Source organism: Lonchura striata, chromosome 8, assembly GCF_046129695.1.
Source record: "Lonchura striata isolate bLonStr1 chromosome 8, bLonStr1.mat, whole genome shotgun sequence".
NCBI classification, from domain to species: domain Eukaryota; kingdom Metazoa; phylum Chordata; class Aves; order Passeriformes; family Estrildidae; genus Lonchura; species Lonchura striata.
The window spans coordinates 16,472,077-16,484,823 of NC_134610.1; the positions used below are offsets into that span (position 1 = coordinate 16,472,077).

Consider the following 12,747-nt stretch of genomic DNA (forward strand, 5'->3'; position numbering starts at 1 on the left):
TTTGTCTATCCAGAGGGAAAACACAAATTTAAGTGGAGGTGTTTCTTATGTCCCAGTTGCATGGATTTTGTGTCCAGAGATCCTGAATTCTGGCTGCTGAATACTCGTGTGGGTCAGAAAGCTGGAAGGTGGGTTTGGGCTAGAATGGATGATGCATCAGCAGTCCCACAAACATATACAAAGCAATATTTTCATGTCAGGCTTACTCATCTTTACCCAGGGTGACCTGAAAGAGCCATCCAGCAGTGCAGTGAATCAAATCCCCAGCAGCTGTAGTGGATTGATTTGTTTATTTCTATATCACAGTTATTGAATGTAACAGTGCACACTGACCCTACCACTTGCATTGGCTGCTTATTGTCAGCCCAGCTATCACCACAGTTACCTACCAAGCATTTACTGCTGCATTTAGTCACTTAATTCTCATTCTAGTCTTCCCAAATAGCAGGAATAACTGTTCCCTGTTCTCTTCGTATTTTTGCTTTCACCAGTGAATGGCTCTTCCTGTCTTTGTGCGACATCAGAGCAAGTGGTTGAACAACCTGTGAGAGCAGCTGAGACTCACCCAACTTCACCTTTACATTCTTGCAATCAGACAAGAATTAAGAAAATTACATATAAATAGCAATAATGAAAGACCATATCCTCAACCCAGACTGGATTCTGGAAGGTTGTGGGGGTGGATGGTCAAGGACAAGATGAAGACAAGCAAGCAAGCATGCAAGCACATTGGCTTTCTTCCTTCTTCCATACCTTAACTGCACCCAGATCCCCTGACACGTGGTGTGTGTGTTCCAGAGGTGCCATGTCAGTGAGACAGGCACTTCAGGAGCCTGCAGGGATAAAGGCTACATCAGCTGGGTTCCTGGATATGGTGAGAGTGGAACTGCTATTTCTATAACAAGTATTTTAAAGGGTAAAGTAGCCACTGTTTCTGTAGGTATTCTAAATATCTGTTCTGTCCAGATAGAAAGCCTCACAGAGCAGTTCTGATGCATTTCCACATTTATCTGAATGTCATGTCTCTTATAGCCACGATGAATCCCATATGTATAACTCCATCTTTAAGATGTGCTTTTGAAACAATAATTAAAGTAATTCAATTTGTCCCTCAACATAATTTTCATCCCGCAAGACTAACAGGGCATGATATGCAGCTGCAGAAATTTTACCTTCTTACCTTTTCAGGAAGAATCCTTCTGGTGTTCTTGGATATTAAACACCAGAAGTATCATGCCTAGGTCATGTGAGCCTATAGATGTCAGATTTCAGGTACATAACACCTGATAGCATGAAGAGTAACTTACCAAAAGAAACAAATACAGATGACGCAGATTTGGATTGGGACCATAGCAAATGAAGCGTTACATATTCCTTTACTTTATATTAAAAGTCTGTGTACTCCAGCTCATTGGCATTGTTCAGTGTTAGGGATTCTGCTTGCAAACCTCAATGAACCTGGAAGCATCAAGCTCTGGGATGAAGTCCCAAATCCAGCATCAGTGAAGTAGCACAGCCCAAAGCTGCTGATGAGGTGGAATTTGTCTGTTCTCAGCTCTGTGGGGACTTTCCAGGGGCTTCTCATCTACAATGCACACAAGGTTTATGGCAGAAGTAAGTGGCAAAGCAGATTTAATCAGGTTATGGCTGGGATCAAAGGCCTGAGATCATGCTTTAGAACAAATGACCTGAATAAATAGCTGCAGAAGAGGAAAAGATTTGATGGGATAATTTCAGTGTTCAGTTAAAAAAAAAAAATTGTACAAAATAAACAGAAACTTTTAATTTCTAAAGATGAGCGTCTATCTATATGAATCTGAAAAAAATACAGGGATGCTGTTGTTCTCCTGTGTTTTCTGAGACACTGACCCAACTATTGCATTCTCCTGGTCCACACGGTGGTGTTGGACGCCCTTCAGGCACCCCATGACAGCCACCACTGTTGCTGGCATCTACCTCTGTAGGTAGCAGGCTGTTAGTTTTGTGCCTTTCTGTGCATGGTTCAGAAAGACAGGCTTCCCTATTTTCCTTTGCTAGCATGCAGAGGAGAGGAACTTTTGGCCCACTCTGCATTTCAAGATTTATTTTGTATCTACATGTTTAGCTGTTGTGCTCTCTAAAAGAAAATGCTTTCAAGCATTTTTTTTTTTCAGAGAATCACAGTAGAAATTTTGTCCTTAGGCTGAGGTTAAGAAAAAGGTAGGATAAGGTTGTAGAAGTACTTTTGCTGTTTCCTAGCTGTGCACTTTTGGAAACAACTGCAGTTGGGAATCACTTCCATGCATTAAGATAATGGATATAGAAAGGGATCAGGAACTCTTATACTTTGGGCAACTTGGAGAATAAATTGGGAGAAGGAGAGAATGCATCTACTTTCAATAGTGCAGTGGAATGATTATTTATGCAGTCATTTCTATGTCTTAATTTTTAATTTCCCCTGAAAAGTAGTAAGCAAATGCATGCACTAATACAAAAAGAAATAAAATATTAAAATAAATCCAGAGAGATACATGGCTGAAGCATTTTCAGTGAATGTCCTTTCCATGAAAGGCATCAGAATCAAAATATACCACGAAGATATTTATTTATTAAGGAACCCGACTGGATTTTCACTTTACTCACCACAGAAATGAAAATCCCACACACCAACGTAAGGACATGCATTTTCCCTTTCTGAGCACTTCGATGCATGCCATTAAAGTGGTTGAGAAGGAGACTGAGACTTGGAAAGGTGCCTGAAGCTATTCTGTAACATTGTGGCCCGGGCCCAGAACCCACACTGTTATTTGCTGTCCCGTGACTTGGGAGTTTTGCTGCTTGTTTAACTAAAACTTCTAAAGCATCCAGAGCAGAGCCCTGCGACATTTCCTCTTGCACAGCTCGTTTTGTCAGCTCTGTGTGTACCACTACCATCTACTGGCCAAACAAAGACTGTGTTTCCAAGCACCGCGACCCATCTTAAATCATTCCATCTCAGAATAGCAAGGACGCCTGTGGGTTTGTCCCTGATGGGTACTCACACATCTGCAAAAGGGCTGCACCAGATTGAGATAATCACTGCTGGCCTGCAGGGGTGCAAAACCAACACTCCACCAGTTGCCAAGGGAAATATTATAATACTATTATAGCTCAAGTAGAGGCCTCTATTTTTTTGTGGATTTGTTTTTCTTTTCTTTTTTTTTTTGAGCTGAGGATTTAGAGCCCAGTTGCTGAATGTCTGCAATTTAGCTTTCAACCAAGCAAATGCCCTGGAGGAAATGCATGCCATAGTTTTCATTACAGTTCATTTATTATTACAAGTTTGTTACTACACTGAGGGAGTGGTAACATGATGAAAGAAAAAAGCAAGGGGTTGAATTAAACAGGAATTTGTGCAATGGTGCTTTGAGAACTAGAGCTGGTCAAGTGTCATCAGAGTATGCAAACCACTATTTTTTCCCTATGGTCCCTGTGGACTGTACAGCACAAATTTCAAACAGCCCGTGGCTCCTTGGTCATGCCCAAGCTACCAAAGTGTGTGTGTGCAAAGGTAGTGGAGACAGGAGAGTGGGAGGGAGGAGGATCCTTGCACAAGCAAGGGCAGTGCCCAGGAGAGGCACAGCCAGAAAGGACTTTGCTGAGGAGTCATGCTGCTTGTGCCACAACAACCCTTTGTTGTGTCCTGTCATGCTGGGCATCACCAGCATACAAATGTTCCCATCACAGACTTGTGCTGCCTGGGATGTGGCAGCTGCCTTGAACATCTCTTTTCCTCAGAGATATGCTGCAGGGATTGCTAAAGGGACCAGGAGGTAAATTTTCTCCTGGAATGGCATCTGCAAAGACAAGCAGATGGAGATTTGCAAAGACAAGCAGGTGACAAACCCCAATATCTGGCAGACAAGTTGTCATGTTGACCTGAATGTACCTGTCTCTGGTGGGGACACTCTTCCATCACCCAAGAAGAATGTGGTATGAAAAGATGTAGAACTTCTCTTTGGGTAAGAACACTGAAAGAAGCTAACATGGCAAAAACCCCACAACATTCACTGGCCTATTCAGGCCCTGTTGAACCCAGTCCTTAGACACACAAAGCATGTTGGTGCTATCCATGGAAACTGCTGTGCTGCAGTGCATATATCTCTACCTCATTTGTGGAGGATACAAATAGGCTCCCACACAACACAACCTCCACAATTCAGCAGGAAAATTCCTCCAGCCCATCACTCATCCCTGCGGGCCTCTCAGCTCACTACTGCAGGGAATAGGCAGTAGGCTGGGAGAATATCTGTGAATTAATGCCATGATTCCATCCACCATCCTTACTGTTGGTGCTCTGGCTCCCACCTCCTTCCAGCACCTCTTGCACACACGTTCTGGGGTATCCTCATCCATGCCCTGGGAAATGCTCAGAGCACCCTGTGTGTGGAGATCCTGGGCAGTGCCCAGGTCTAGTCCAGTCTCAGCCTGAAAGGAGGCTGGAGCCAGCTATCCTCACACAGGATGAGCCAGGGCAAAGCCTGGGCACTGCTCTTGTGAGACACTAAAGCCTCTCTTCTTAGTAAAGCTGGAGAAAGATTCAAGAAAAATTACAGCACAGAAAACTTAATCACGCTTTAATTTTCCAGTTGAAATAATACATAGAATCTCACTGCCAATGTCATCAAGGTCAGCAATAAAACCACTGTCACCACATACTCTGATCAGGGATAGTATAGAAGACCTCTGATTAAGGGAAAACAATTGAAAGCCATTGATAACAAAATCCAGAAGGAAGATAGTATTCTTGAGTGAATAATATCTGTAATTATAAAAAAGTTAAATGATGAAAGATTTAAAAATAAATATCCAAGGGTCTGCTCCTTCAAAACCATTTCAAAGTAGGAAGAAAACACTGCTTGGACTTTTTTTTCTTTAAAACAAGCTCACCTACATCAATGTTAATCAACAATCACTATTTTGAGGTTAGGTTTATTGATTATGCCATTATCCTTCAGATATATTTTAAGGAATAAAACATACCTCAAGGAAAATTGATAAAACATCTATGTCAAGTTTTGTGAAAAAATGCAGCTTCATTAACCACATCAAAATCTGACCAGTCTGTATAACTATCAACACTGTAGCCCAATAAACACATGTCCTCAGAGATGACACAGCTTAGTCCTGCAAACAAAAATCACCCTGCAAGCCACTCTGCTTGCTGTACTGTAAGAAGGCAGCATTTGCACACTTCTCAGTGAACGTGATGAAGGGGGTTTATTGGTTTAAGTGCCTCCAGCTGTAGTTTGAATAGGTGACATAGTCATGGGTAAAGAAGAGGTCATAAGCTTTTTTTCTTTTCTTTTGGTGGTAAAAAGCTATCACAATTAATACATACAAATAACGGATTATCTGGCAATTGTACTCAAAGGTTGCAGTCAACAAACTCTAATAATGGACTGCAAATAAAAACAGTCCAGTAGAAAAATCTAGAGGACTAAAACAAAATTTAAAAAATATTACTGAAGATTAATGTATGGGATCACAATGCTAGACAGAATGTACACAGAAAAGCTATTTATATTTTATATGACAGAAAAATTTCAGATTAAGAACTTGTGATAGCTACAACCTTAGAAGTCATCAAAAAAAAGTAAACCAGTTCTGTAAACCAACACAGAAATATTCTATGTATGAAATAATTTTTAAAAATAGCCCTACATAATTATGGCATGAACAGGCAATTTTTGGCCATGTGAAATCTAGCTAAAAGGGAGTCATACATTCCTGTCCATGTGCACAAATACTGTGTAAAAACATTTCAGTCAGCCTTGGCTGCTTGCTTAAGTCTGACGAACATACCTCCATCTCAGAGCTCTTGCAAAACTTTTAGAATGAGTCACCTTAAAACAAGGAAACTGAGAACTAGAACAACAAATGCAGCAGCTTTTAGAGATGGTGGAAATTACACTAAATCCACCGTGAAGTAATAACCATCGCTAAGCATTTGTTTTTCCACACTGCAATTAAAAAAAAAAATAAAAAAAGCTCCCAGGTGTTTTCAGAGAGGTGTGTGGAGGCCTGGTTGGTGGGAATCCCAGAGAGTAAACATTTCTGTCCTGGGCTGCTGCCACTGAGACAGCACAGAGACCTGAGCTGGTTCCTTCACAACCATCAGCCTGCAGAGCAAGGGGTCAGCAAAATTCATCTTCTTTCTTAGCACCTTGGCACAAACACTGAAAGGGAAAGCATCTGCTACATGGGCTCAGAGGACTAGCACCCTTGGGGAACAGCACTGTGGCTCCCCCACATGTCACCCCTAGCTTTGGAGAGCAGGGTCTCAGCAGAGTGTCCACAAATACTGCTCACAGGAACACTGCAGATGAACAGTAAGGCCATTTGTTCCATTCCTTCAGGAGGATTTACAACAGGGTTTTTTCTTCAAACAGATATTGCCTGAAAATGTTTTTAATGAAGGATGATGGGATTCCATGTCTGAAATTATCTAGGTGAGAGATGACATAGCTAAATATTTAATAGGATGCTGGATGCATCTCAAATAAATATAACAAATTTGGGATGACAAAGCCTATATGCCACTATGTTTCTAGATCAATTTATTTTGTAACATGGACTAGGCATCACAGGCCAAACTACCAAAACTCTAGCAGTCCCAAGTCATGAGTGACTTCATCTTCCTGTAAGCTTGGAAATCAATGTGGCAAGAATCTATTGTCTGAAAAATAACTGTTCATTTTGCCAGAAGAAAAAAAAAAAATCTTCCCCATAATCCTTGGAATAGATTTCAGAGTTCCTAAATTCTGCAAAGTATAAAAACAAAACACAAAGGCCCAAACATTCCCAAAGGAAAAAGTTGCATGAAAATGCCCACTGCTCTGGGACCTCGAACATGTCTGCTCCAAGCGAGTGGTTGGACATTTATTGTCTGTATTTTCAATTCCTGGCTTGTCCCAGAGAAGAACATTTCTCCATGGCTCTGCCTTACATCCTCACCTCATCCTGCCACAAAGCAAAAGCTCTCCAGGGTAGAGAGCTCCTCCAGTATTGACACTGATGGCCACGAGGGTTTCTCAGGATATGGGCATCCCGAGGGACTTCCAAGAATGAGAAAACCACTGTAGGCTGTGAAGTTTCACACAGAAGAGAAGACCCCTTGCTACTTCTGATCAATTAATTGTTCTCACTTCTCTCAAAGTCAGAAATGAGGATGCTTTCTTCCAAAGAAGGACTGTCAGCATTAATCTGTGGCAAATAAGCGTTTCTGACCCACAGTATCCTGCGGAAAAGTTGGTTATTCTCCTTGTGCAGGCACCACAGGAAAAGTGAAATGGCAGCCAACATCACCAATGTCACAAGAACAGCCAGAGCTACAAGCCCACCATATGATGCTGAAAGGGAAGAACAGAAATTGTTCTTAAGCAAATATAGCTACAATTATAAGTAATTTGAAATATAAACATATAGCTCCTTTAAGGAAAACATTACTACTCCTTATATGTCACATATTTCAAATTACAGGTTTAACAGTGAAAAATATTTTCTCACAAAATATCAGCTCAAAATGTATATTATTCCTTATAAAAAAAAGTACACAGTTTACCTTTTTCAGAGGATTCTGTTGTATCAATATCTGAAATAAAACCCAGAACAGTCACAAAATGACCCACAGAGGTTATTAAGTATATTCACTTTAAAATTAATATTGAGAAGACAATCTACCTAAAACCAACAAGAATAAGCTATTCTTTGTTTAATTTGACTCATGTCAATGTTATTCCAACTGGCCAAGTTAAACATAATCTAGTATATTATTTAAAATCCCTTTAATTTGGTGGAATATATTAACTGGCATTTGTGTAAGGATGAACAGCAGTATTTACCCACTTTTAAAGCACAAATTCATGAACAGAACCATGCAGAGGCAGATCAGCCTAGTTAGTGGCTCCAGCAGTGACTGAGGGATTTTGTGTGGGCTCTGGAAACACTTGATCTCTCTCACAGGCCCCCATTTCTACTGCTGTGGTGCCTGCACAGCTCTGCCAGGCCAGACCTGCCCTCCCCACAGGGGATGTGGAGGTCACCCTGATGCCACAGGAAGGCTCCTGCAGCCAGCAGTGGCTGCCTGGGCTCCCCAAACAGAGGTCACCCCAGCTGCCTGGGGCTTTTAGAGGTATTTTTTTCCCCAATGCCAAGGAACACAATTAACAAAATGAAAATTGACACCAAGTAAACAAGTAACAAGGAACAAGTAAAACAATGGTTTGAGGCCAAAATTGCCTTCTTTTATGGAAGCACATACCTGCATCCATTTTACATACAAAACCCTTTTTTTCTCTGCAGGGAGATAATTGCCAGACTCCATCTGTGGTCCTCAAGCTGATGCAGAAATTCCCTTTGAGATTATCAAATTCAGGCTCTCTGATACCCCAGTTAGAATAATTTAAAGGAGACCCATCAAACCAGGAGATTGTCTCATCTATGGGCAGAAGTCAAAAATTATTACAAAATAGAATAGTATTTTGAGAAATATTTCTGTTTCAGCTAGATTTACCCTCACATGAAAAATACAATATTACAGAATACCAGGATTTTGTCTGTTTGGACACTCTATAACTATTTTTCTTGAAGGATTTAAAAATGTCCTATGTAGTTAACACAGAAGACAATCTGTAGTGTATCTTTAAGAAGGAAGAAAAGGCATTTACATACATGCATGCATATTGAGTATTCAGAATATTGGTAACCATTGCAGAAAGCCTCACTAGTTTTACTACAGCATAAACAGGCAGAAATCAGTGGACAAAATCTCAGAAGGCCAAAATGTTTTGAAAAATGGTTATTGAAAATTGTTTTTGGAAAATAACCAACACCCAAACCAGATTCTTACATGCAACTCTATTCTTCCCCAAACTTACTGTCTGTAACAAGCAGAATGTTCAACCAAACCATTTGTACAGAATAACCAAAACTGTGTAATTCTTCCAAAATGAAGGCATTTTCATCTTCATCTTGAATAGTCAGAAGATTTGATCCTTCAAATTAAACACAGAACAAATTTTCAAGCAATCCATGCCATTCAAACTTAGCAATGTATTTCAAAAAGTTAACATTATGAATCTTAATTGAAGAGCTTGAAAAGTCTGGTTATACATTATAAGTTCTTAAATTTGTAATAATTGTGAAACTACCCAAGCAGATACAAAACTGTTCTCACATGACTTCAAAACAAATTTGAAGGGAAAAATGTTCGTGTTCTGTTTTATTGTAGAAACCAGTATTTTCACATTGAAAGGAACATTTTTTTGATGCATGCTGTCTCCAATTTCATAGTTGGCTTATGAGTTCCACTATCGTTATCTTGAAACAGAGAAAACATATGCCATGATTTCAGTCATTTCAGAAAATAAATATTGATTTAAGATATCACAATGACATTTGGTAGCTACAAAATAATCACTTACCTTGATTTTTGCAGACCTCATATGCTGTATCAAAACTCATGCCCTGCAGAACTGTGGAAAAGCTGTAGCAACTGTTTTTGAATTTGATCCAGGGTACAGTTTTTTCTGAACATAAGCCTTTATAGGCATTGAGTTTCTTTTCTGTGATAGAAGTAACAGCACAGCTTTATTGGCACAACAAAATACACATTAATATAACATTCCACACAGTGTTTTGGAGTAATGCTAATAGCATGTTATTGTGTTATGCCTCTTTTTTCAAAGTGAAAATCTAGCAGTTGCATATATTTGTATTAAATGAGTACAGCTGGTTTTATTTCTGATCAAAAACCTTGCTGGATTACAACAGCAGGATCAGGACAATGTTACTGATAGTGATGTGCATGAACTAACCAGGGGCTCAAGTGACAAACACCACTGAATGGCAGCTATTTTAAGAATTGGATGCTGCCACAAGACCCTACGGTCTGGCACTGAATGGAGTTCCTGACCTGAATTCTGGATTTAACTGAAGCCCAGGTGACTGATGGAGCATTGCAGAAAACATATTTTAGGATACAGAAAAATATTCTTACCTTTACTAAAAAAAAAATTGCACAATATTTGATGTGTTCATCAGTGAAGATATGATAACTTTTTTCACTTTGCTCTAAATGCTTCCCTTCTCCCACCCCACAATTAATTTCAACAAACTGGATTTATTTCCATTTGAGCTAGGTCATTAGCAATCCTCATTTTTCACAGATAATATAGTGTTCACTGAAGAGACACATTAGATAATTTTCCTGTTTCTTTTCGATTATGAAAATTCTCTTTCCATTCTCCTACAGATCAGACCTGATGGCCAATATTTTATTGGAAAAAAAACGGTTTTATAAATAGGAAATACAGAGAAATACACTTCAGTTTTAAATAATAGTCACCCTTGCCTAACATTGCTTAACCTCTAGCCAATTAACCTCCTTTCACATATTTCCACCCTCAGTACCCACATTTGCAGATCAAAGATTTAATATAAACTTTGACTGACTTACTAGATGGCACATGGCAAACTGCTCCTTGCAGAGGTTGTTCACAATTTGCACTTTTCCAGTGCCCTGATGTATCAATGTAAACACAACTTCCAAAGGCCTGAGACTCGTCATCTTCCCAGAAGGTAAACAAAGACCTGGTCCCATCCGACCACTCAAAGTTAAGCCCATTCTGCCAAAACAAATTTCAGGTTATTTTTTTAATATAATTTAGTACCACCCAAGTTAATCTTCTTTTGGTGGCATCCTCACTAGAATTACAGAATGTCTTAATTTGCTAAAGGCCCTGCATGGATCATCAAAAGGCAGGGCCAAGGATCCTCCTAACTCACTTTTGGGAGACTACAAGCTACATCTAATTTTCTGTTTTCAGCAAGCAGTTATTTAGGCCATTGGGCTACTACGAATGAAGCAATGAAATTTCAACACCAACATTACAAGAGATTTTTTTCTCCTATGTTTTTAAAAGTTTTCTATGGCATTTAGTTTTCAGTAGTCTTTGTACCAAACTGGCTGTCACTGAACTTACACATTATGATAAAAAAAAAAAAAAAAAAAAAAAAAAGGCAAGTTTAAGGCTCAAATTTTCCAGTGTTTCATCTCTAGATGCAAACTTTCTGTGACTTCAAATCAATGACACAGCTCACTAGCTTGTAACTGGCAGATCTGCTTTGCAGCATCACACTGACAGTCGGGAGCCTCCTACGTACGTCGGAAGTGAAGAGCCCGATCCAGTGGCTGTATCCCAGGCGGTTGACCATGATGGTGAGGAAGGCCTGGTGGTACTGGTCTGTAATGCTCACCAGCTCTGCACTGTTTGCCATGCAGGCTTGCAATGCTGAAGACCATGTAAAATTCCCACTTAGTAGTTTATAAATTCTGTTTCCATATTCTAAAGTATCTGGCACAGGATACATATCAGATGCATTGATAAAATGTCTGGATGTGTCTGTTACAAACAGGAAAGAAAAAGAACTTATTTTTAAAACAGAGAACTTGATCACAGCTGAGCAGCTTCTAAAAAAATAAGAACTATTGTTACAAACAAATTTAAATATTGAAAACTCCTTGGTTTTAGGAAGGTACTGTGGAATTTTAAAAAGAGAGCTCAATTCAAATCCCCTGCTGCTTTCTTTCATTTTAGTCTCCTTCAGAAAATAATTCAAAAAAGGGGAAATGGAATGCAGGCAGGATGGCAGAAGCAAAGCACCAGCTCATCTTTCCAGGAACTGACACATCTGTTTGGACATTTGAGCAAATTTAGCAGTTCACTACTGCCAGCAAGAGGCTGTCTCACTACTCCCTTCGTTGCTTCTCTGCTCTTCCTGCTGCAAATTCCTTGGTCTGGTGTTTGCCTGACCCTGCACAAAGCTGACACAGCCTGTAAAAAGCTGCAGAAAATGACAGTAATTAGACAAAAATAAATAAATAAAGCAGGAAGCGAGAAAATACTGGGAAGTTTTCTGCTGAATTAGCAAACTGAACTGCCTGATAATTTGGGATAGTGCCATGGGTGTCCCAATGGGGAGGAAGGATGGTCCATTTAACCCAGGAGCACTCTGCTGTGCATGGGGCAGTGCCAAGCTGCATTACAGCCAGGCCCGTGAGCAGCTCTCAGATCCACATCCCTGCTGGGAAAATTTTCAATTGTAACAATAGTGTTTAAACCTTGTGAATTCCTTTAGCTTTTACTGACAGTGCTTGGTCTCCTATTAACATGGGCAAGCGATTATACGAAGGTATATCTTGACCAGGCCACATCACTGGGATTCATTCAGAGAAAACAAACTTTTTTGGAGGGCTATGACCAAACAAGGATAATTAGAGAAATGGGATATTCCCCAAATGGCCACCAGAGACCCTCAAAAGACCCCTACTCTAATGTAATATAATACAAGCCCCAAGAAGTGATTTAAATATGCAAAAGAATTCATAGAACATTTAGCATATATGTATGAGTTTGGGGAAATGTAATGAATATGTATAAGTTTCACAGATTTCAACTAGTCTGTTGCCTGGCTGCAGGGCATGGAATGGGAGAAGATCTTCCTTACAAGCCTGGTGCCGAAATAAAATAATGCAGCTTTCTAACACTGTAATTACAGTGTTGGAGAGTTTTATTCCTGACTTTCAGTGACACAGCTGAGAAACGTGGGTAGGATCCTGAGCACCCTCTGCAGCCCAAGCCCTCGCCAGAATCCCGGGCACCGTAAGGCAACTGTTTTCCTTCCTGCCTTTCCACGCCTCCTCCATCTGTCTCAAGCAGCAGCAAG

At 40.0% G+C, this 12,747-nt stretch overlaps 1 protein-coding gene across 1 annotated transcript in view; it reads right to left on the reverse strand.

The window, feature by feature from the left end:
* Positions 1-4,580: 4,580 nt before the first annotated feature.
* PLA2R1 (phospholipase A2 receptor 1) overlaps positions 4,581-12,747 on the reverse strand; it is a 36,814-nt gene continuing 28,647 nt past the window's right edge. The window contains exons 24-30 of the mRNA XM_021526279.3: positions 11,185-11,423; positions 10,478-10,646; positions 9,444-9,584; positions 8,898-9,014; positions 8,282-8,458; positions 7,583-7,612; positions 4,581-7,370 (exon numbers count right to left, since the gene is read on the reverse strand). Coding sequence (XP_021381954.2) covers positions 7,153-7,370; positions 7,583-7,612; positions 8,282-8,458; positions 8,898-9,014; positions 9,444-9,584; positions 10,478-10,646; positions 11,185-11,423 — 1,091 coding nt within the window. The 3' untranslated portion in view covers positions 4,581-7,152. The remainder of the gene's footprint in view (positions 7,371-7,582; positions 7,613-8,281; positions 8,459-8,897; positions 9,015-9,443; positions 9,585-10,477; positions 10,647-11,184; positions 11,424-12,747) is intronic.